The sequence below is a fragment of the Neomonachus schauinslandi genome, chromosome 12 (assembly GCF_002201575.2).
Source record: "Neomonachus schauinslandi chromosome 12, ASM220157v2, whole genome shotgun sequence".
NCBI classification, from domain to species: domain Eukaryota; kingdom Metazoa; phylum Chordata; class Mammalia; order Carnivora; family Phocidae; genus Neomonachus; species Neomonachus schauinslandi.
The window spans coordinates 90,243,413-90,268,965 of NC_058414.1; the positions used below are offsets into that span (position 1 = coordinate 90,243,413).

Genomic DNA, 25,553 nt, shown 5'->3' on the forward strand with positions numbered 1-25,553 from the left:
TCACTTGAAATGCCAGTCTCAGATTACTTGAAAGGTCTGGGGACAATAAGTTACTTTGCCTAGAAGCTCCACTGCATACAAGGATATTGAATTTCCTCCTCTCTGTTTATCTAGGATAATGAAGAAGGACTGCCTGCCACTTACTTTACCCTTGAAATGTTTCTCCTCCAGTGATCCATTCATTGTTACAGTTAGGACACTTTCTGAAGCATACTGCAACATAAACTAAAAGAGCAAGATGTATTTGATAGTGTTCATGAAAATGAAAGGAATTACTTTAGAAGAGTATGTAAGCTGAAAGGCACTAATGGATAACACTCGGTAAAGGCACTAATGGATAACACTCGGTGGAAAGAAATATTGTCTCTATATGGATTCTAGTGGGTATTGTTAATTTCAAAAATGTAATCGTTTCTTACTGATAATAAAGGCAAATACCAACCCTGATTAAATTGTCACAGATAACATCCTGAGTTCGTTTCTAGTGGAATGAAGGAGGTTATGCTTTCATGAGAACTGCTCATTTGTAACACCCATACATTAAGCATACACCATAACACAGAGGCCTTTTCTATGACAAACGCACATACGAATTTCTTATTTGTTGACCACGCTAATGAACTGTCCTTCTAACCTCATCCTGAAGACGTAAGTAAAAATGAAGATGACAGCAGCCCTGAAGGCACAAAATTTAAAGCACAGGGGCCACGCAGGGGTATCTCAATTTAAGAAAAGGCAAAGAAAGCTTCCTTCGACTCTATGACACTTGGGGGGTCGGTGTTCAGGATTCCTACTTATGGGCTTCATCTGAGAACAAGAGGGAGAAATCAGAAAGAAACTGACACAGAGAAAGAAAAGGCGAAAAGTATGACAACTTTGAATATGACATTATTTTGTTCTAAATGGATGGCAAGACGCCCAGTGAGATTCATGAACTAATTTATAAATAGGGAAGAGGCTCCTTGTAACTATTGTCACCTAAAATCAACATTTAAACACACTGAATGATCAGACAAATTGTGAATTCACTTTACAAAGGGCAAGGTGCCTTTGTGGATGTTTGTGTCTTGGCCTCTACTGCTCACCACAGTGGAACAGAGAATGGGGCTTGATTCACACGTTCACACCCAGAAAGAACACTTGCCTTGTTCACCAGCACCCAAGTCATAGCTGACTATAAAGGTTTGGAAAGGTTTGGGGGAAAAAAAAAAAAACACCCCTGCTGGGAGTAAAAGTAAAATATAAGATGTAGCATAAAAGCCTTAAGCACATACACCTATTTAGATAAAAGATTTAAGCATATAACATAGACAGGAAATTAAAATTTAGCTTTCAACATCTGTACTCAGAATCAAGGTTTTAAAGAGCAGAGCTATTTCAGAAAGCAGGCGATGCCTATGGTACAAATTAATCCCAGCACTTTCTCCCACATTCCCTTTGTGCATGGACATCTGGGAACCCGAAGGAAGGCAGGGAGAGTAGACAGACCTTCTTTAGGAGAGAAGTTGAGGAACTGATCCACTTCATGAGGCTCCAGCTTAATTTTAGGAATAACGGTCTGGCACAAGGAATCAACCTAGAGGGAGAATTTCAAACACAGCATTTAAAAAAATAAAAATCAGTAAGAAAGGTCAGGGTCTTGGCCTTGCTCCGAGTGGACCCAAGACCCTGACCTTTCTTACTTACATACTAAAAAATCAACTGAACTAACATCTTGTGGGGCAAGGAGACTAAGACACACTAGGAGCCCAGTGCAATGAACAGATCCAGGCAGTGAACGAGAAAGGCATTCTAGAGCGCAGCTGCAGAGGGGCTCTGTCCACAGTCCCCCATCTTTTCCAAAATGGATTGTAAAGAGCGCTAAGAACAAGTGTGCACCGAAGCTTTGGCAGCTCTGCTGCTTCCATGCGACCTCTTCCTAAACAGGTATAGGTAGATAGGACACCTTGCTCAGAGGAGATCTGACTTAACATCAGTGGAGTCACTGCTTATAAACCTTTGGCTCTGAACTTTAGGAAACTCAGGACTGGCTTCCAACATCTGGAAGAAAATGTCCATGTATGACATCTGGTCTATCACTGGACACTAGAAACACCCAGAGAGAAGGTGGGGTAGGCATGTAGGCATGGAATCGAATAAGGAAGAAATGCCCAATTTTGTATGTTTTCCATGCATAATACAATAAAAGTTGGTAAGTGGGAGATCCCCGAATTGGGTCAGGGCAACTCCACACTGCACAAGAAAGGGAAAACATTACACAGGACAGACACTTCCATCAGCCCCGGCATACAAGCCAAGGATCAAATTATCATTTAACCCCTCTCTTTCCACTGGCCTAAAAATCAATCCCATGGGTAGTTTGGGGTTTTTTTTAACCATGGATATCCATCTATTTATCTTAATTTTGTAACAGCAATCATTGGAAAAATGAAATCGGACTTGCTACTAGTTTTCTGAACAATGCCTTTAAAGGAAGTGGTATAATCAATGCTGATCCCAAATCAACATATCCTTGATATATACATACATACATATGCAATTACATATTTGGAAACATCTAGAGCCACTAGTTCCAAAAAAGGTTAAATGCCTTATTGGAGAATGAGGATCCGTGTCTTTTGATCCAATGTATGTGTAGGGAAGAAAAGTGAGTATACCTCAGTATTCATTTCCAGGGGGGGTTCCTCCTTCTCAAAAGGGGTGGAGATGGCAGTGATGGTCAGAGTGACAGAGGGAACAAGTCCTGGGGGCGGCTCCTCTGTAATTGGCTCTGTCTTGATGGTTGTTGATGGAAAGTCTGTAGACAGGTACCATTTCTCACTTTCCACTTCATCTATGGGAAGAAGACAAGCACACGTATGAATCTGGTTAGGGGTATCAGACATAAGTAAAACAAATGACCACTGATCTTGCTCCTCAAAAAAAGAGCTCCAACCAGGAGTTACTGAGCATAGAATAAGAGGAAATAAAGTGAGGATGTGAGAGAGGAGATCAATGGATAAAGAAATGAATGGCGAAGTAAGAATCTATACTTGTATTCACTTTGAGTGCATGTATGCCTAAAGGAACCTCAAGGGTCCATGTAAAAGAAAGAAACCTGCCTTCCTGGTCAGAGCAGGAAGGAGACTGGGTAGACAGGGAACAGGACAGGAGGGAGAATCTCAATGTGGGATGCTTTACACTTTTTGGTTTTCAAACCAAGTGACTGTGTTATCTATTTAAAAATAAGTACACTTTTTAAAGATGTATTTATTTATTTGAGAAAGAGAGAGAGCGTGGCTAGGAGAGGGGCAGAGGGAGAAGGAGAGAGAATCCCAAGCAGACTCCCCGCTGAGCACAGAGCCCAACATGGGGCTCGCTCTCATGACCCTGAGATCATGACCTGAGCTGAAATCAAGAGTCGGATGCTTAACCAGCTGAGCCATCCAGGTGCCCCAATAAGTACATTTAAAATTAAGAAACAAATGGTGTGCAACCAGAGTCTCAGGGAAGAGGACTGGAGACCATGGTGAGGTGGGCTCTATTCTTCTCCCAGTGGACAGTTAGTTGGTTTTCTTTTTTTTAGTTTCTTCTCACTCCCTGTTTTTGTCCTCGTTTCCCTATGACCCCACTTATGCCTTAAGCCTGACCTAGACTTCCAGAACTTTACTTAGCCCTCTGCGAAACTTCAGAGTTTGTAACAAACACCTGCCTTTACTGAAATGAACCAAATATCTAGAGAAAAGAGCTGGATTTTGTCAAGTGTAGATCTTGGCTCACTACTGGCTTTCATGATGATCACAGGCCTGGGGATCGGGACAAAGGAATAAGAACAGACAGAAGCACCTCTACACTTAATGCACATTCTTCTAGGAGCTTACATCCACCTGTTTCTTACCAAATTACTTCAGAGCTACTAGCCAAGCACAGCCCAAAAGGAGGGAGATGGGCAGGAAAAGAAAAGACAAGGAGATTGCAAACAGATATAGAACAAGAAAAAACAAGTCAGAAATTCCCCAAGTCAGCATTCCTTATCTGAAACCATGTTTACTAAAATGAGGCTAAAATAAAGCAAAAATACGTTCCTTGCTTTATGAAAATGTTTAAACACACACACACAGACAGACACGGTTAGTGAACCATTACTGTACAGAAGAGCAAAGTCGTTCCCATTAGGCAGTGATTTTACACTCAAGAATTGGACTCAAGCTTTCTTCAGGAAAGGTACATGAAGATCATTTAGAACTGCTAGAGATGGGGAAAGAGTGGGCATAGAAGCTAAAAACGAAAGTTCACAATTATTAAAACTGTGTTTCCTAAGCAACTTCCTTGAAACCCAAGAAAACGTTAGATTCACATGTACAAAGGAAAATGATTTGCCCCTCCAAATCCAGTTTATAATTGACTTGATTAATTATCCCAGCCCCGATTTATTTCCTGAAGCAAAGTAAAGATGGGCAAGATTTCGGTTGGTTGAAGATGTTTTGCTTTTGGAACTTGTTCTATAAAGCTGCTGCGTGCTATGGTGTGATGGGAGAATTTCCATCATTTGCAGGGTGCACACCACATCCTGGCTGAGGGGGAGGGGTAGGAAACAAAGGGCCTTTTGATGGCGGCCAGAGGAGAGAGACCATACTGTACTTGACACAGAATTCTGCTGGCCAGATGGGCACCCCGCTCAACTTAAGAGAAGCAACTGGATGAAGAGCCAAGTGAAGATTCTAATGCCTCTCCTAAAATGAGCGTAAGAACAAGAAAATTCTGTCACCAGCAAGGAAGACACACTCAGGACAGATCTGGGAAGAGCTAGAGAGACGGAGTGCGCAGATTACACTTTCTCTATTCAGCAATGACATATGGATGCCTTTGCTTTGTGAAGTCAACACTTACAGCCTGTCCACACTGAGCAGTATTTATCCCTGCCAGAGACTGGAAGAGAGATAGTAAGATGCAATACAGCCTCAGTATATATTAAAATTAACAGTAAGGAGGCATCATTGAGAAAAGGTCACACCAAGAAATTGTGAGATAAGGCCAGATCCCCAGGCTGTGCACTTATATGACTACTGTAATGAAGCTTAATTCACAGGGGGAAAATAGAGGCAAAAATAAAAACAAAAAGCAATGCAAAACTCTAAGACGAAATGAAGACAGGTAATGCAGTCAGTTCTTCCAGTGTAGCTAAGCAATCCTCAAACATAGGACAGGAGAGTTGATATTCTTAATGCTCAGTGTCCTACAAGCCTATTTTAAAATTATATATATAATCATTGCTATATCAGGAATGGAGACTGAAGGATGAACAATGATACTTAAACTACGAAGCAAAACCTCCTCTCTCAAAGACACTGAACTCTTCCAAGTGAGAAGCCCAAGGAAGTTGCCTCTTTTCCCGTGAGTTTTGTTGAGGACAAAACACTGGTGTTGCCTTTATGCTTCCACTCCAATAAAGTAATTTATTACTCTAACTTGAAGATGGTTTTTGAATCGGAAAGAAGTTTAAGGCCATCAAGCTCAAATACATCATTTTATAATGAGGCAATTGACACATAGATCCAGGTCACACAGCAAAATTGTGGCAGACCCAGATCTCTGCACTTCCAACCAGTAGTCTTTCTGTAAAAGAAACAACTAAAAATGTAAATAAGGATTTGTGCACAGAATTGCTTACTGTTGCATTATTTATAATCACAAAACACTGAAAATAACCAAAATAGTAGAGAACAAGGGCAAGGTGAACAAATTATGATGCATCCATATGTGGAACATTTATGCAGACAGTAATATTACACATACAAAGTCTTTTTAATAACAAGGCAAAGAAAGATTTATTATAGACTATTAAGAAAAAATCGGGATATTAATTTATATACTATTAATGAAGAAAGTGATAGAAAAAAGGCTGAAAGGAAGTATATCAAAATAGTAAAAATATTTCTGGAAAAGAATTCAGAACATGAATGACTTTTTTTTTCTTTAGATTTTATACGATTTCTAAATTTCCTGTACTGGGATATACTGTCCCTGGATAATCGCACATGGACATGGCCTGCTTCTACCTGCTCTATTTTACGATGCTTTATGATGGTAATTATTATTAGCTAGAAGCCCCAGTGGCTCAAGGGGGGCCCATTCAGAGTCCCTTGACTCAACAAGAGTCAGTGACTACTTTCATATTTGTTATAAATTGCATAATTGGCTTCAGGTCTATAGTCACCCCTCTATCCATGTCCACTGCCATGCAGTTTTGCAGTGCCCTCCCACTGTGGACTAATCCCCACCTCGGACTGGCCACATGACTTGCTTTGGCCTTAGGGATGTTAGCTTCCTAGCACAAGTAAAGTCTTAAAATGCACTTGCACAACTTCTACTTTCGACATCCTAATGAAAAGGATGTGCCAGGACAATCTACTGACCCCGGGAGAAGGAGGGCAGACATGTAAAACAGAGTTTGTCCCCCAAATGAGCCTGACCAAGATCAGTCAACTCCCAGCCTTAAATATGTGAGTGAATCTGGCTGAATCTAGGAAAATTCCTCAACTGTCCCCCACCTAAAGCAGCCAACCTCCAGCCAAGGCACAGACATATGAGCTATAATAACAAATGATTGTGGTTAAAGCTAGAGTCTTGGGGTGGTTTAATACACAGCAATATAGTTGACTTACACAATCTAGCTGAATGTGTAAACAAGAAATTAAATCCATTACATCAGAACCCATTGCGACAAAATAGCTGCACCTACTTGCCATAATAATTCCTCTAAACCATCATTTGTGAACCACATCAATAAATTTATAGATCGGCTGATTAGATCTACCAGTTACATCATAAAATAATTGACTGCACATGAACAGAGTCAGCCAGTACGAAGTTCGGTGAGAACAGCATTCCATTGGCAGTTGACATCAGAGAAGAGTTTTCATCCTAAACTACTAAGTGTTGGCTTGTCCTCTGTTCCTCACTGGAAATAAACATCAAATCAGAGAAAACCAAATGACAAATGTAACCTCTGAGGCAGGGGGTTAACAAAGGGTAGAGTGAAAGGGAGTGAGCAGAACACGTATTACGATTTTCCACGTGACCTTATTTGTGTAGTTTTATTATTTGGGCAAAAACATCAGTAGAGCCACCATGGCTTAGAACTGGAATTATCCTTAGATGTTTGAGTTATTGGCTAAACTACAAAAACAAGAGTCAATACACTCTACCCCCTCCAGTTTCTAAAACCTGAAGCTCAGATATTGAGTGAAAAAAAAGGTGTTTTTTTTCCTAAATTGTGTTTACCTGCCTTTTAAGTTTCACTTCGGAAGGAAAACATCACCCAATAAGGTCAGTAGTGCATACCACGGGGAAGAAGAACAACCCCCATATCATCTGATTTTATTTATAAACAGCTTCCTGTCAAACTCAACTGGCACATTTCCTCAGCATCACCACTTAGCTATCAGCAAGGAAATAAAAACAAGCCCCTGTCTCCTGGTGGTGAGCAAGTCCTTCCCATCCAAGGACAAAATGGAGCTGCTGTGAGAAATGAGGCTAGACTCAGACTACTCACACAACAGGATGCCCAGGGGGCTAGAAAAGACACAGAATTGAAACAACGTGGAGGCAACAGCACAATGAACATCCTCAATCATTCCCATATGTACTGCATCAGTAACTGCATTGAACGGATCCTGATTCCTCCGGAAGAGGGGAAAGAAAAAGGTTAAACTCTGTATTAGGATTAGGCAGTATCTTTACAAATATGGTATATATATATATATATATATATATTTATATACGTATACACACATACGTATATATAGTGTGTGCATATATATTCTTAAAAAGTGAAATCGTATGGGGCAAATACCACTTATAGGATATATACACCTAGATATCCATTTGCTATTTATATAACAGGGCTAACGTGAAAAGGAAATTTTTGTAAAGTATGCCTCATATAAATCCCTCAGCGTTTGATAACCGCATTTGCTCTTTGAAATTGTTCAAAGGAGTTGGCAAATCTTGACTGATTTTTGATGCAAGAAGCTCTTAAAGGAAGAAATGCTAAGGCTGGGTTCTGGAGGCTGGGAGAAGGGCAAGAATTGAGTTGAATGTGTCAGAATCCTATTAAACTACAGCCCACCACATGAGGGAATGAAAGTTAGAGGCCTGTCTGTCCATGGTCCCCTCCCTGAGAGCCTTGACCCTGAAATAACCTTCAGTCATGAGTGATGTGATGAAGTGGTAAAAACAGTAAAAATAGCAAACACTCCACTGTGAGTGTTTGCTGTGTGCTAAGTATTGTTCTAAGAGCTTTACATACATTAATTTAATCCTAAGAGCAGCCAGGTACAGCAGGCACTTCTATTCCCCACAGTTGCTAGACAGGGAAACGAAGAGATTAAATAGCTCACCCCAAGTTGCCCAGCTGGTGTGGGGCAGACCTGGGATTCACAGCCTGTTCTCTTTGCCACCCTCGTATATTGCTTTTCGACAGATCAATGATTAAATGGGTCTCTAGCCAAAAGTGACTGTAGTCAGTTAATGTGTTTTGAGCCCATAATTAGCCACTACAAAAAGTGCAGTATTGGCTCTCGCTATATTTGTATAGAATTCGAATCTAGTGTTCTGCGGTAAAGATTGCCAGGTTAAGACCAATGAATAACAGCTGAAATGTTTTGACTGTTTGCAATGTGCCAGGCACTGTTCTCAAGGTTTTCACGTATCAGACGGACCTCTGAGAGCAGCACGCTTTCTCTTGGACAACTCCCCAGCTCTGTGTCCTTTCTGTGTCTGCGTACGGAGAACCTCTTTCCCTTACTCCAGTCATTCCTACAGCAGCCAGCTGGTGCACTATATATTTAATTACGCAGTAATCTGCTTAAGGGCAACAATATTTACTTAGTGCTCACTAATTGCCAGGCCCTGTTGTAAATATTTCATACACATTAATTCATGTAATCCCCACCACAGCAGTATGAGGTATGTACTATTATCATGATTTTCATTTTAAAGATCAAGAAAGTGAGACACAAGAGCTGAGCAACTTGCCTAAGTTCACCCCATTAGTAAGAGGCAGGGTCCAGGTTCAAATCTAGGCAATTTGACTCAAGAGATTAGCAGGTGTTCTGCATTGAGCAGCTCTGGTCCTCCTGTAGGATACCATGTTTAGAGTATGAATTAAACAAATATCTGCGGAACACATGGTTGACTTCAAAAGATTCATTTAATACACACAAAACAACGTCTCCTGTACACTTCTCTTCCTTAAGCAAAGTTATGACTCTCACACGTGAATATCCAAAGTAATTTCAATTGCTAGATGATGTGCACATTGTTTTCTTTTGCCATTCTAGCATTGCGGGGGTTAGGCAGACAAAGAAGTCACTCATTCTTTCTTTTTTCTTTTTTTTTTAAAGGGGAAGACTCATTATCCTTTTTGCCTGTTAGAAAAAGAAAGTAAAGGCAATACCAAGAATGGTGATGAATAGCGAAAGAGCTTCTATCATAAGTCCAGGCGCCAGACTCAGAGAGGACAACCACTCCTCTGCTTGTCCAACCCCACCTCTGAGTCTGCAGCCCATCCACATCGGAGGACCCAGTTCCTCTCTGTGGGTAGATGAGCAACACAACTTCCTTTCTGACCCCTGAATCCACACCCTCTACACTGGCCCTGAGTGATGCTCTTGTCCGTAGACCGAATGAAATGTGACAAAGATACAGCTGTTTGTTGTCTTTCTGTGACTTTCTTCGAGGTCTCACCTCCTTGGAACATCTCAGCATCGAGACGTCTTCAACACTGCACACTGCAAACCCAAATCACCTAGGACTCATCTCTATCCTTTCCTCTGCATACCAGATCCTGTGCTAATCCTGCCATGAGCTTCATCCAATTATTTCAAAACCCATTATTTCTTTGCCATGCATGTTACACACCTTCCCTTTCCTCCCTGTATTACTGACCCATTTCCAGGCCCACCTTCTGTGCTCTGGCATCATCAGCCATGCGACATTATTTTCTTCCGCTCTTCCCCAAAACACCAGCTGGCTTTCCTAAAAATCTGTTTCGCCCCAAACCCCAAGTCTTGGCTTCCACCAGGCTTCACATTTACCTGCAGCACTGTTCATCATTAGCTCACAGACTATAGTATTCAATCCCGCCTGTGAAAACAGCTCCACAAATTTAGGGTCTCCATACTAAGCCACCCTGCCCAGCCAACCCTCGCCCTTGTTAGCACTAGAAGCCCAACTGGCTTAATCAGAAGGAGGATAATTATTATTTATGTCCTTGGTCCCACCCTCTCTAGAACCTAGAACAGCCATGGGTACAATTCCTTATTCCACCTGAAATAAAGTTACCTTGGCTCATGTGTGGTAGAAATACTGTATTAGATCACTTCAGTACTCGTATATTTTTTGCCGAGTCTGTTGGTATTTTATGTATGTTCTAATTTTGTTCCTATATCATCTGGGAGGATAGTGGCTATGTCTAGTTCTCTCTGAACAGACTTACTTCAGCACTACTAAGTTTCTTCTTTAGGAAGAAGACTGAAATTGAAGAACAAAGCAAATGAATACCTAGCATCCCAATTTAATTATAAAGGAAGATGACTAAAATAGAGTAACTCATGAAGATACCTTCCATGTGGTAAGGCGCAAGACTTGGTCATTCAAATATAAGCTTTTTTCCTTCAATCAGAGTATAAAAATATCCACAGACATTTTACTTGGATGTTTCTGCTTATCTCTTTATAACCTTCTCTCTCTCTCTCTTCCTCTCTCTCTGTTTTTGTAGAACAGAAAACCCTGCCTGGCATATGGTTAACAGCCTTAATCATGGGGAGAAATGAATGAGCTGGATGCAGGATGTCTTTCTGGTGGTTTTGAAGGCCAAGCCCACATTCTAAGGGCTGGTACTTGTGGTTGCTGAGCCCACATGAAGTTCTTTAGCTCTAGTGTCTCAGAGAAGTCTATAGTCAAATTCAGTCCTGAAGATAGATGACTCCTATGTAATCTTAGACCAGTGTTTCTCAACCTCTTTTGGGGAGGGGGGTGCGTCACAGACTCTTTTGAGGATCTAAAAAAAAGGTATAGATGCTCTCAGCAGGAAAACTGACAAATGTAGATAGAGCCCAAATGTTGTATATAATTTTAGGGATCTACAGTCCATCTGGGTCCATGACAAGTTAACAGGATTAGAGCACTACATATGCCCTATGTAACTGGCCTGGGGCTCAAGGAGGGAGGTAGGGGGAGAAGAGAGAGTTAGCAGGGAAAGAACAAGGAAGGACAAAGAAGAAGGAAGACGTGGCAGATGGAAGAAGAGCGGGTAAAGGGGAGAAAGAGGGAGAAAAATCCTAATAAACTAGGACAGGGTCTACTCAAACTGTTACTACTTTCTTTTAGCTTAGAGGCAACTATAGAAGAATTCCACTTAATCTAAGGAAAATTGGACAAGGAGATATGAATCACTAGCTTTCCCAGGTATAATGAAATAATTGACTCACTATCCGTCCCTAGAAACAAGGACTCCTAGTTCTGCTTAAGCTGTTTCCCAATGCAAGAGAAAAAGAATATTGCATTTAATGTGAACAGCAATTTTTAAAGGCTGCCTCCTGACGCACTGCCTAAAGAGCTATCCCCCTTCTCCAACAGGGAGGGAATCTGCTTGACAGAGCACGTGGCACAAGAGGGATCCTTGGGATTGGTCCTCCCTCAAGGCAGATGCAAATTGGGGTTCAAATGAATACAGTAATTCTGTTCCCAAACATCTGCCCCTTCACCCAAAACTCAGAAAAACACTGGAAGCTGAGACCTGGACAAAGCTTTCCCAGGAAAGTTCCCCATCTACTCACGTACACTGTCTAACTTTGATTTTCCCACAGTCCAGATGATCACTCTCCTTGTTCATTATTCCCTACTGATACAAGTGCTTTTGCTGGCTGAGAAAGGTGTCTTTAACTCAGAGAAATACCAATATTTGAACATCAACTGTGGATCGGAAACCCTTTGCAAAATATATTTGACCCACTATTAACTGTTCTCAGCAAGTTACTAGCAGAGGCCTGTTGCAGCATGGGATCTATAAATAGGACAAGTCACGAGGTGAGGGCACTGAAAGGTATGCGCTTTGGCCTAATGATAAGAAAGCCTTCCTGGAAAAGACGCACTGATTCTTTTTCCCCAATACCATTGGCATAGGTGGCACTCATGAGTTCCCCTACGTTACATTTCTATTGATTACAATTAAAATACGAAGAAATCATTTCATCATGGAAGAGGACGAGACCCTGAACTTTCGGAAACCTGCTTATTTGCAGTCATTTCACTAGAGATCTTGCTTTAGAAGAATCAATGTCCTCGCCCTCCATTCTCCCTCTGTTGGGAGTGGCCACAGCCACTGTTCCAACTCTACTCAATGCTTCAAGGCCCCAGGAAGCTCTGCCTCATTCATGCAACCTTTCCTATGATCTTCCTTGGGCGTGCTCCCTCTGCTCTGAACTTCTACAGTTTCATTCCCCTTGGGACATTGCTTATACTCCGTCTGGTAAAGTACGGAGGTACGTGGCATTTTCACTAGACTCTGAGTTACTTAGAGGTAGGATCTAAGTTTCACTATCGTGTCCTTTAAGTAGTAGGATGGCGCCTGACACACAGCAGGTGTTCAACAAACATACGTGGAACTGAAGGGGAAGGCCAATCTGCCTAGATCACTGAGGACTTCTCTAGTCTGCATATTCTAGAACAGCAAGTCTGCAGAATGGCTGCCGACTCCACAGATGCTAATGTCTCACTGTAAGTGTGGCTCTGTGGTTAGGACTCCAGCCACACCACCTCTGCCCTCTGCTCTTGTTGTTTCCTCTGCCTAGAAGCCTCTTCCTGAGGCATCTAGTTCTTTAGCTCATCTCCTGCTGATCTTTGCTCAGACACTACCTTCCAAGAAGGGCCTTGGCTCTATCTATCCTATTTAAGATTTCAATTCCTCCTCCCCTGTTTGGGTGTGAATGTTTGTGCTCCCCGCAAATTCTTACGTTGAAATCCTAATGCCCCATGTGGTGTATCAGGTGGAGGGCCTTTGGAAGGTGCTTAAGTCATGAGGATAGAGCCCACACAAATGGAAACTGTGCCCTTATTAAAGAGACCCCAGTGAGCTCCCTCACCCCTTCCACCAAGTAAGGATAGCACAGGAAGTCTGCGACTGGAGAGGGCTCTCACCCAACCCTGCTGGCACCCTAATCTGCGACTTCCAGGCTCTAGAACTGTAAGGAAGAAATTCCTGTTGTTTATAAGCTATCTAGTCTTTGGGATTTTTGTTAAAGCAAACTGAATAGACTAAGACACCAGCCCACCTCCCCCAGCAACTCCCTGCCCTTTTTTCTGATTTATTTTTCTGTGTATCGCTCATCACCATCTAATAAACCATATATTTTACTTCTTTCCTTTTCTTATTTTCTACTCCACCCCTATCTCCTAGAATGTAAACTCCACAAGGGCAGAGATCTTTGTTCATTGTGTTAGCTCTTTTACCCTCAATGCTTAGGACAGTCCCTGGCAGGTGAAGTACAAAGTAGTTACTCAATAGATCACTATGAAGTGAATTTTAAGAGTGAATCATAAAGCATTTATAAAATATCTGCTTCTCCATGGCACTGTGTTTCCTTCTACACAAGACAGCTGCTAAAAGCCAAGAAATACCACCTGATCAAATGCTCACAGCCCAGTGTATCTGCATCATTAGAGAGCGAGCAATGCACGGAAGAAGAGAACAGGTGTCTTCCCTGACGCCATCACCAGAGATGAAAAACGTGCTTCAGTCTTCCATATCTTCTCCCTTAACAACTAACTGCACAATTAATTCAATGAAATAACTCTTCATCAGATACCTTCAAAGTGCCAAGCAAGTACAAGGAACACATAATCACACTTGCTCACAGCCAGCTCAAAACAGAGAACAGAAAAATAAATAATAGCTGAAATATAAGGACGAGTGTAATAGTCTTCACAAAAATGGCAAAAATGAAACAAATAAACATACAAACAATAATAGTGCTATGAAAACATTAAGACTGACAACTTCCAGATGGGAGAGTCAGACACTGGATGACATGGAGTTGAGTCTTGAGAGAGTGGTGGGAATTCGACTAGTGGGGCTGACAAGAGGGTGAGAGAAGGTAATGGAAATTCAGAGTAGAGAAAGCAGTGTAAGGCATGGAGTGGAGAATTCAATGCCAGAGCCACGCAGACAGGGAGCAATGGGACAAGGTGGGGAAGGGAGGTAGGATCAGCCCACAAAGGGCCTCAAAAGCCATGTCGTGAGGTTGGCTTCATTCTATAGAACAATGGAGAACTGTTTGAGATTTTGCAATAGGGAATGAATATGAACAAAAGTGAATATTCTTCTTCAATTTTTTTATATCTTCATCCCATATAACTCCTTGGAGTCCTGACTTTATGAGTATCCTAACTACTATCCAGAGAAATATTTCCATTCATTAGTCCTAAGAAACCAGCTCCATCAGATTTGTAGTTTGTCCCTGCCCTCTTAAAGATTATAATCTAAAGCAAATTCGCTGAATCTAACAGACATATGAAGACTAAACTAACAAAAAGAAAATAATCCCACAGTAAGTTTAACAGGAAGGAACCCACTATCATATTTCATTGGAGTACATAGCCTGGGAAATTGAGAAATCCTCCACAAAAACTTCCTGACCACCTAAGGTCCTGCCATCCTCTTATAGTTCCTGGTTTGGAATAATAGTGATTGCAACAGCAGCTAAGAACAATATCCTTACTATGAGTCAGGTCCTGGGCTAGGCGCTGGCATAGATTCTCATGTTTAATCTTCACAACAGGACATGAAGTCGATGCTGTTTTTATCCTACTTTTACATATGAGGAAACTGAGGTTTGATGATATTAAGTAGTTTGCCCCTAACTAGTCACTGACATAGATCTTAAACTGAGGTCTGACTGCAGATCACATCACCTTCACCACCCCCTTAGCATATTTCAACATTGTTACTGTCAATTGTGTAGATTTCTCATGTTCCCCACATGATAAGTTCTAGAAGAGCAACGTGCACATTTTTTTTTTATATTTCCTTCAATGTCTCGCCTGTGAACTCAAGAACCACAAGGTGAATGAATGGCTATACTTTAAGGCACTGATAATATGTGATAAAGGAGCTCAGACATGGAAGACAGTCACTCTACAGATAAATGGCCAAACAGCTTAATACTCTAAAGCCAAGAAAACTAGGTCTTCAACAAATACCTTACTGACGGCATTGATGATGGGCAAGAAAGGGTCACCAAGAATACTAGGAATGCTCATCAAGATCTCACATACATGTGGTCAAGGGAACATAGTGAATATGGGTGAAGAGGATGCCCAAGAAGCTTCTGTGGAGAAGAGTGGTCAGAAAAATTCTTCCTCAGAAAAAAACGACATGACCTCTTAAAACAATGGACTTCCTGGAATTATCAACCAGATAGGCCAACCTGATTTGCAAAAGGATGCTCTGCTGCCCAATCCACAGGGTCAAAGAAAGCAACGACTACCATCAGAGATAGCAAGTTCCCAGAGGACTCAGCCAGGGGTAAAGAAATGCGCCCCACGCCCCTTTGTATTTCCCCACAGCCCAAGCCCTAGGCTTTACACGGAGCAGGTATGTGGCTAAAGTGGGTGCCAACAAAAGCGTAACACACACTGCACACCCCCGAGGAGCTCAGAGGCAAAGGTGCTGTGGTCCCAGGTGCTGCCCCTGCTCTGGGTTTACCGTCATTGACGCTGTCACCGGTGGTAACGTGGGTGAATGGTGACTGGGCCCGAGGCTCCTCACATAGGGAGTAGCTGTGCTCTGCCTGGATGAGAGGCGCCGGGGACGTCGGGGATGGCTCCACCTCCATCGACACACTCTTCTCTGAGAGGAAAGGGTCATTCAGGAGCTGACCCAACACGTTCTGGGAAAACTCATCCAGGAGTTCTGAGAAGTGCTACGAGAAACAAAGGAGGAAGAACTCTTAACCATGATCTGATAGTTACACAACATCCTAAGACAAATACATCGTCTACTGCTTCAGATGAAGTCACTTACATATAATGTCCAGTTATCTATTGCTGTGTAGCAAACTACCCCAAAGTTTAGTGGCTTCAAATAACTACAATTTATTATTCCACACTCCTCTGTGGACTGGCTGGGCACACAAGCTCATTTCACGTGAGCTCACTGAGCTGGGAGGTTGGCTGGGAGCTATGTGGGGCCGGGCCAGCCGAATGCCTGACTGTCAGGCTGAGATTGCTCACATGATGGCAGAAAGGCTCTAACAGGGAGAAAAACAAAGCTGAATGGCCCCAAAAGTCACCCATCAACACTCTTTTGGTCAAGGCAAGTGACAAGGCTAGCCCAGACGCATGGGGTGGAAAAAGAGACTCCACCTCTTGACGAGAGGAATGGCAAAATCACAATGCAGACAAGTGTGGGCGGAGGACAGCACAACTCACCAGAGGCCATCACTGTAACTACCTACCACGTTTTTCATTGGGAATATTTTTAAATACCCTATCCTGTATTTCTATAGCATGAGGGTACTATTAATAGCAAGGCTGAAAGTTCAAAGGCATCAGAGGCAGCTTCTCTCTGCTCTCCCCACCACCTGGACTCTGTTCCTCTCCAGTTTTTCCTTAATCTCTTCTCTTCCTCCATCTCCAATACCATTGACTCCTTAGCCCACACCTTGCAGTGAAGATGATACAGGAATGGTCTATACACATATTCACAGGGCCTCCTGTATCCCTTGTTTCACAGTCCCACACTAACAGAAGTACAGCCTAATCACTCTCCCTCACTGACAGGGGGATAGTCATGTTATGAGGATGCGTAGAACCAGGTTTTTCAATCTTGGCACTATTGACATTTTGGACCGGCTAATTCTTTGTTATGGGGGGGGGGTAGGGTTTTTCTGTGCATTATAGGATGTTTAGCACCTACCCAATGGTAGTAGCACTCCCCCAGTTTGGAAACCGGAAATGTCTCTAGACACTGCCAAATGTCCCCTGGGTTGGGGGGAGGGAGGAGGGAATCATCCTTAGTTTAGAACTACCACTACAGACTACATTAAAAAATAATAACAACAAAATTAAGTTAAATTTGAAAGTCCATTTTGGCACCAGCTGCTAGAGCCATTTCGTCCTTCTTAACCTCCCTGAGTCACAGACTAATAGGTGTCATCCTTATTGATTAAATTTTAGGGACACTTCTGGTATAGAAAGAAGTTACAAAAGCAGATACAGCAACAAGAGAACTGATTTCAAATGGTGATTCTTGGGGTAGGCAAAGAAAACTCTTGGGATCCACACGGATACTAAGTCCTTCCACTGAAATGTCAATGAAGGTGTTCTGAAAATAAATGCACCTTGGGGATGGGGAGGCAGGAGGTTAGAGCTCTAAGATTATGGCAGTTGTAAGATAGAACTCCTTTAATAAAGGAGAGAAGGAGACAACAGGGAAGAGACCCTTGTAGGCTAGGTCCTCAAAGTAGAGTTAGATTGGTGGGTTTTGCCAACGTCACCAACATGAGAAGTGGCTGCATCTCATCAGGACAGAACACAAGGAAGCCACAGGCCTTGGGCACAGCCTGATAGGCATCCGCCATCTACAAGAATAAGAGAGGTGCTTGGGGGAGAGTTCTCGGCACACAAACACACTTAGAACTGAAAAGCCCCTAGAAGCATCAACGGCAAGAATTCCCAAAGGTCAACTGCCTGCATCACAATCACCAGGAGACTTTTGTTTTAATCATTTTATAATGAAATATTTAAAACATTTGGAACAATTGTAGAAAACAGTATCATGAATAATTATGTATTCATTCCTTTGGGGAAAATCTTGTTTTTCCATGTTTGCTGCTGCAATGTTTTTTTCTTTACTCTTCCTTTTTTAAGAAATAAAACATGGGGCGCCTGGGTGGCTTAGTCAGTTAAGTGTCTGCCTTCGGCTCAGGTCATGATCCTGGAGTCCTGGGACTGAGTCCCACATCGGGCTTCCTGCTCAATGGGGAATCTGCTTCTCCCTCTATCCCTCACCCCACTCTCGTGCTCTCTCTCTTTCTCACTCTCTCTCTCTCTCGCTCTCTCACGCTCTCTCAAATAAATAAATAAAATCTTTTTAAAAAAGAAAGAAAGAAAACATGAAGGGACTATTAAAGCTCCCACCCATTTCCCTTCCTCCCTCCCAAAGTTAAACAATACGCTGAACTTGGTTATCATCCCCATTCCTCTTCACATTCTTACTACATATGCATATTTCCATTACATACATATGAACATTTTAAACTTTAAATGAATAGTACCATCCCTCACACATCCTTCTGCAAATTTATTCTCTCCAAGAACTTTGTTTAGATTTATTCATGTTTATACATGCAGCTCTATTTCATTTATTTGAACTTCTGATTTGTATCCCACTGTATTTATCTATTTCTTCCTTTTTTTAAAGATTTTATTTATTTATTTGACAGAGAAAGAGAGACAGCACAAGCAGAGGGAGAAGCAGGTTCCCAGCTGAGCATGGAGCCCAATGTGGGACTCAAGCCCAGGACACTGGGATCATGACCTGAGCAGAAGGCAGACAACCGACTGAGCCACCCAGGTGTCCCTTTATCTATTTCTTCTTGAGAGATATTTAAATATCTTATTATTATATGTGATAATATAATAAACATTCTTGAACATAATGGTAACTATTTCCCAGCCACAATTCTGTCCCCTGAGCGGCAATGTCAACTCCGGCCAGCTGTGCTGACCCTGCTAAACCTCTGGAATCCTGTTCTACCCTGAGGCAAGGCTCTCTTTGACTGCCCTGCTTTCCCATGGAAGCCGCCAGGTTGGGCTACTCAGCTGACACCATTTTCTTTCTCCTGGGCAGCAGTAATGAATGTTTTTGTGAACATCCCGCAAATAACCAGTAATAAACCTTCTCTGCTAACTACTCTGCTAACCATCCCTGAACTCTCCCTACTTTGGGTTTTGTAGTGATTATCACGTTGCCAAACAAAGTAACCCTAAACGATAGGCAGTCCTGAAGAACTCTCAGTGTTACTGAATGCATTATGCTAACCTCCTCTCTGGAAAAACAACCTCCTCAGGAGAAGGGACCAACTGTACCTGACCTCCACCCATACCTCGGAACTTTGCAAGGTGGTGAGCACTGAGTAGGTCCCAGGGGGATACTTGTGATTAAAAAGAGATTGTCCCAACTTGTCCCAACCAGATGCTGTGACTCAGCCCAGCAGATCAGCTCCAGCTGGGTCTCCTTGGCAGCTGTGGGCTCAGGCGCTCAACAGACAGGTTAATATCCCACTGCTGGTGCAGGGATGAGGCCAGAACTGGCCCATCACCACTGGCAGCCAGTGAGAGGGGGTCATACGGCCTTGGAGACCAAAAACCAGACAAAGAGGCAAAGTGAACCTCCTCAAACAGGGAGCCTTCCTGGATCCTGCAAAGGACTACGCATGGGAATCCAATTTATGAAATTTTAGTTGACATGGCATAACAGCATTTTACCATTCTGCCTAAGAGTCTAGTCAAGCTCTCTGGATTTACAAGGTATTTTCACAGCTCTCCCCTCAATCAATGCTCACAAGGCCTCAGTAGCCTACTGCTTGAGCTGGGCCTTGAACCAATTTCAAACTGACCGAACTTTCCCCACAGTATTCCTCCTAGGAAAGAGGTGTTTGAGCTCCACGGTCCAACTTCATGGAGAGAAGTTCTATTCAGTATAACACCATAAAGCTGCTGCTGATCATTGATGATGATGTAGATAGGACCAAGTGCTAGGTCATCTGGTGGAGAAGTGCTTCACCTATTAGACTCTCAGAGTGCAAGCGCGGTGCTGTCCTATAAGGCAGGCACGTGCCCATTCGCCAGTGAGAAAATGGGGGTTCGGGGCAGTCAGGTGCGCTACCCAGGGTTGGGGCCACAGGTTCTGAAGTCCGTGCACTCTCTACTACAGAACGCTGTCTCACTGAAGTCTATCTCCAAAGCTGACACATAGTGGGGGCTGGAATTTCAAAAATACTCATATAGATTTCACCGACAGCCCGTCCACTCCTCCACACAAAACAGTCTTCCACATTCAGTGTAGAAACGTGCCAGGGAGGGGGGGACCTGGGTGGCTCAGTGGTTAAGCAGCTGCCTTCAGCTCAGGTCATGATCCCAGAGTCCCGGGATTGAGCCCCTCATCGGGCTCCCTGCTCAGCGGGGAGTCTGCTTCTCCCTTGGACCCTCCCACCTCTCATGCTCTCTCTCTCAAATAAATAAATAAAATCTTGAAAGAAGAAAGAAAGAAAAGAAAAGAAAAGAAAAGAAAAGAAAGAAAGAAAGAAAGAAAGAGAAAGAGGGAGAGAGAGAGAGGGAGGGAGGGAGGTGACAGAGAGTTGTTAGACGGGAAGGCTCCTAGCATCACACTAGCAGTAATGATGATTACTGAACTGATTTCAAATGGTGATTCTTGGGGTAGGCATGCACTTGCCCTTAGTGCGTCGTGCTGCCAAAGGGTTCACGGTCCCATCATAGAATCTCCGGGTTGGAAGAAACCTCCTGACAGGGCTGAACCCCTGCTTCATGACAGAAGTGTTCCTGGCCCACCTCAGTGAAGAAGGCAACTTGCTTAAAGAACCAATGTCAAGGTCTCATCTCCTCCTTATTTAACATCAGACATTTAATATCCTCCAGCCTGGCCCCAGCTGTCCTGTAAAGTCGTGTCCCCCTTGATTCTAACCCGTGACACTTTCATTCCAACCCTAATCATTTCCATATGACATTGGGTGCTACAGCTCTAGAACCAGACAGCTCTGAGTTTGAATCCTGGCTGCTAGCTGAAAAGGCCTGTGCAAGAGAACCTGAGGTCTCTAAATTGCAGTTTGCTCCCCCTGTAACATGACTAGAACAACAACACCAGCTTCCTGTTGTGAGGATTCAGTTAAATAATGCATGTGATACACCAATCAATTTTTTAAAAAGCTCTTCAGGGAAAAAGGAAAAAAAAAACCTATAAAAATGAAAACAGTAAAATGTTGGCATTTGTATTTGCTCACTGGCTTTTCACAGTGTTCTTGCTAGAAGATCCTTTCATTTTCCTATCCATTAGGAAACTACCTAAAAAAAAAAAAATCTATTTCTTTTACAGTCATCCTAGACAGACATAGTTGCAATAGATCTTTTACTTCCCTGACCAACTTCAGCTCTTGGGTGTAAGTATCTCTGAATTTGACACATTTTTACTCTTCTTTGATGTCCCTCTCATTGCCAAGTTACTTAAATCCTTTGCCCTTGGGCCTTATAAACTCCATAACCAAGATGTAAACATTTTTAGCCAGCCCCCTCTGAGCCCAGTACAGACCACAGATCATATGCATTCAACAACTGTCTCTTGTCTCAATTTATTATCATTCTATTCCAGCCAAACAGTAAACAAATCTCAATTAAAACCTAGACCTCCCTACAATTAGAAAGAAGTGCTATCAAATGTTTAAAATATATGTCCATGTGTACAGATCAGATAAATTAAGAGAAATGCTTAACTTTACATAAATTACTTCCTTTATAAAAAAAAGGCTGAAGCACTGACGTTGTGTTTGTAGGTCATTAACCAGCCGTCAAAGGAGCACGAAAGGAAAGAGTGGTTTACAATCTGGGCAGCCTCCTGGGGCTAACAATCGCCCCAAGAACTGAGGTCATGGGCGTGAGGAAAAGGGAGGAGGAGAAACACAAAGCATTCATAATTCTTGAGCTCAAATAAAAGGACGCATACAGCTACTGAGCGGTCTTCCTTGTACTTCTGCACACCACTAAGTTTTGCTCTTTCACCAAATACAGTGAGCGGCTACTCTGAGCCAGGTGCCTTATTTATAAGATGAATAAGGGTCATCTTATAAAGAGATCACTGACCTGAGATGCCATGCGAGTTACCTGAAATGGATGTCCTGTGTCCCTATGGAGCAAGGTGCTCAGAGAGTGTGTTCAAAGCAGTTTTGCCCTCCCGAGGTGGGCCGGATGGCATCTTCTGTGCTTAAGCTAACACGAGCAACCAGTCCCAGCCCTGGGCTTCTCTGTGTCACAATCATCTCTTCCAGATTCAGTTTCCTTGTTGGTAAACTCTGTGTGTGTGTGTGTGTGTGTGCGCGTGCGCGTATGTGTGTGTTTAGGGGGTAGGGAGAGTTAATGACCGGATTTTGGACTTGATTTCAGTGGTTTCTCACCTCTTCTGATCTCTGGACCCTTTTGGGACTCGAATGAAAGCTTCCTACAGAAACAGGCCCACAAACGCAGATTCCCAGTGGCTCCCCACCTCCTCAAGCCTGTCCAAGCATAGGAGAGGAGGATTCCATGGATCTGCAGTTATAAAACCTCCAGTGGCGTTAACAGTAACAACACACATATAGTTATAGGTCATTGCTATCAACCTATTAGCTCTAGAAAACCTATAATTTTCTAAAATGTTGCAGGCACACAAAATGCAAAAGCTTTTCAAAACTTAGGAAAAGAGGGGAATGTCCTCTTTCTGCTTCTTGGGTTTGTCTGCCCCATGTTACCCTGCCTTGGGCATTGTAGCTGAGGAGGCACAGAGAGGAACCCACTGGAAAGCAGCACCCAGCAGCTCCCTCAAGAGGCGGGGGGCCCGAGGCCTGCCCCGGGCTCCAGTGAATGTGCCCAACAAAGGTTCTATTCTCCAGGCCTCCTGCCTGGAATGGGGCTGGCTTGGCTGCCCGCATCTGGCTCAAGGCTCACTCTCAGGCAGAGGAAGAAGGATTTTTAGTGAAAAATTGCAGCTAGGAGCCTTGCCCAGAGCACAGAATGCTTCAAAGACTTGGAGCCACGGACAGACATAGGGGACGTGGTAGAGGCAAGCTGACAACTCCCAAAGCCTCAAAGAAATGCAGAGAAATAATTTTGAGGGCACACCTCAAATTCACTTTAGAAACCAAGGCTTCCCTCCAGCAAACACACAGTTGGCCAGTATTAGACAGGAGGGATGGAAGGAGGAGAGAGAAAAGGAGGTGGGAGAGAGGGAGGAGGGAGGAAAAAGGAAGAGGGAGGGTAGGGGAAGGAGGGAAGAGGAAGGTGGGGAGGGAGGCCACCTTCATGGAGAGTACTCCTTAGACCTGAGTGGATCTTGCCCTGCAAACAGGATACAGCCAGATGCCTAGTAGGAAAGAAAACTAGCTATTCTGTCAAAAATCACAAGAAAAAAAAAAATGGCTCACAACTCAAACCCTACTACAGTAAAACTTCAAGGGCACTCCATTTTTTGCTGGTACCAATATTAAGGTATAATACATATGTCTCTAAATAAAGAAATGTGGGGTTGAGCTTTAGAATTCCTTATTACACAGGCAGTTTGAAGGGGTTTTTTTGGGGGGGGCAGTATTTTCAGTAAAGTGATATATGCTTTACTGAAATTTCATAAGCAGTAGGAGAAATTGTTTCTTAAAGAGCCCAAACATCCAACCGTTGGTTTGTAGTATCCAGATGTGCCTTTCTTTGTAAAAAATAAAAGGTACGTGAAATAGGCTAGACCAGGCATTGGGGGAATGTCTATGTAAAGGAACCCTATTATAAATCCATTGGTAAGGTGTATTCTATTTTTTGTAAAAAGAGTCACCCCTAATTTATTTATTATGTAAATATGAATTTTTATGTGATATTTGTTTCCAGGGAAACACACCAATACTAACTCCTTTTAAATGACATAATTTTTCATCATTAAGACAAGTAATGATGCATTTTCTCCAAATGCAATCCAATCTTGACGGTCTATAGCAGGTCTTCTTGCTTAATGATTGGGGTGAAAAAATTCATTATTTCATTTTATACAAACAAATCAGCTAATGAGAGTAAGGGAGAAACACCATGTGGGTGGCTCCTGCTGGCAAAGGAGAGCACAGAGATTCAGAGTTAACGAGCACAAAGAAATTCAATCTGCCTACTTCTTAGTTCATTCATATATATATATATATAGCTGCAAATGCCCGAAATGTGCTTCTTAGTTCTTCTGGAACCCAAACCAGCCTTAGCCTGGTAGAAGGCTTCTCCCTTTATGGCTTAACAGTATCTAACCAGTTCCTACAGGAATAAAAATTATAAGAAAATATAATAATTAATAATAATAATATGCCATGTTGAACACATAGTGCTTTACACAGGACAAAACACTTCCACATCATTATTGTATCTGATCTCGACAAGATCAAGAATTATCTAGAAGGTGGGGATGGGGGCTGTGAAGAGGGGAGTAGGTCAGGATTCCTGGTTTCCAGTTCTGTTCCCATTTACTTTCAGCATCGCCTGCTGCCTCCTGAACACTAACACAGAGAACTCAGTAACCAGATTCCTGATTCTCAAATGCTTTTTGAATTGTAATTTGGGCCTGAGACCAGGACATCCCCTCAAATTATGGGAGGAAATTCTTAGGATCCTTTTAGAGCAAGCAGAGCTGTTCCAGAAATAACATATAATCCATATCAGATGGACTAGTCCTCTTTGATTTGTTTTAAGAAACTCAAACCATCCCCTGGAGTCCTTCTCTTGCCTCTTCCTTCTGCCACAACAGACAGCTGAATCTCCCCAACAACAAATTGAAAAATCATGATCAAGCCAACCACCCGAGGTGGAGGCAGTACAGAATCGGCTGTTTTGTTCTCTCCATCCGTGGTGGAGCCACAGAGACCGGGGATGTTGGTGGCAGCCATCTTGACAGCCATTTCTTCCCTCACTCAGTCCCTAAGTCCAGACTCTGCCTCCGCATTGCCAGTGGGAGCACTGGTGACCCAGCAGGGCTTTCTGCCTGATCTATACCACATGCCAAAGCCAACAGGTTTACTTTTAACCTTCCCACACTTAAAATCCCCAATATAACACAGTCTAAGTCCAAACTCCCCACAGAGTTAAAATAGATTTAAACTTCTTATGCACCATCTCCCAAATTCTCTTGTTTCTTCCCAATTGATGTTTTTTCCCTTGTGGATAATCCTCCTTCTGTGCCCTACCTTCAATTTGCAGTTTTTACCCTCTTATGTTCTCATTATGTAATAAGCCTCCCAGCTGGCTTATTTTGGCCAGTCTCTTCTGTGTCTCCTGCCTCCTCCACAGACACAAGTCCTCCTCCTCTTAGGTGCCTTCTACTCTAAACAGAAAACAACTCCATCTCTCTACCCCATCACTCACCTTCCACTCTTCACCAGGAAACAGCCAGGGCATTCCCTCAGGGCCTTCAACTTTAAAGAAGGCATAAGATAGTCATTGTTTCTATTCTCTTGGGTCTTACCTTAAAACAACTAAAATCTGGTATTTTGCCATTCCAGAAAAACTTCTGATTATGACAACAGGCTCCAGATCAGAGACTGATGAAGCTTGAAGAAATATTGGAAATCCTCTGGATCTATCTGGTCATTTTAATTTGAGAAAACTGAGGTTTGGGGGATTATGTGAAATCTTTACACTCTTGATTCTGTAAGGGGTGGTGAAACAGAAAGATGGTGACTATCATAGGGATCACCAAACAACTGACTGAAGAATCCCACAGA

At 42.7% G+C, this 25,553-nt stretch overlaps 1 protein-coding gene across 1 annotated transcript in view; it reads right to left on the minus strand.

Moving 5' to 3' along the window:
• The window catches only part of CREB3L2 (cAMP responsive element binding protein 3 like 2), a 102,481-nt gene that overhangs the window by 23,025 nt on the left and 53,903 nt on the right, over nt 1-25,553 (minus strand). The window contains exons 2-4 of the mRNA XM_021692912.2: nt 15,749-15,965; nt 2,658-2,833; nt 1,489-1,576 (exon numbers count right to left, since the gene is read on the minus strand). Coding sequence (XP_021548587.1) covers nt 1,489-1,576; nt 2,658-2,833; nt 15,749-15,965 — 481 coding nt within the window. The remainder of the gene's footprint in view (nt 1-1,488; nt 1,577-2,657; nt 2,834-15,748; nt 15,966-25,553) is intronic.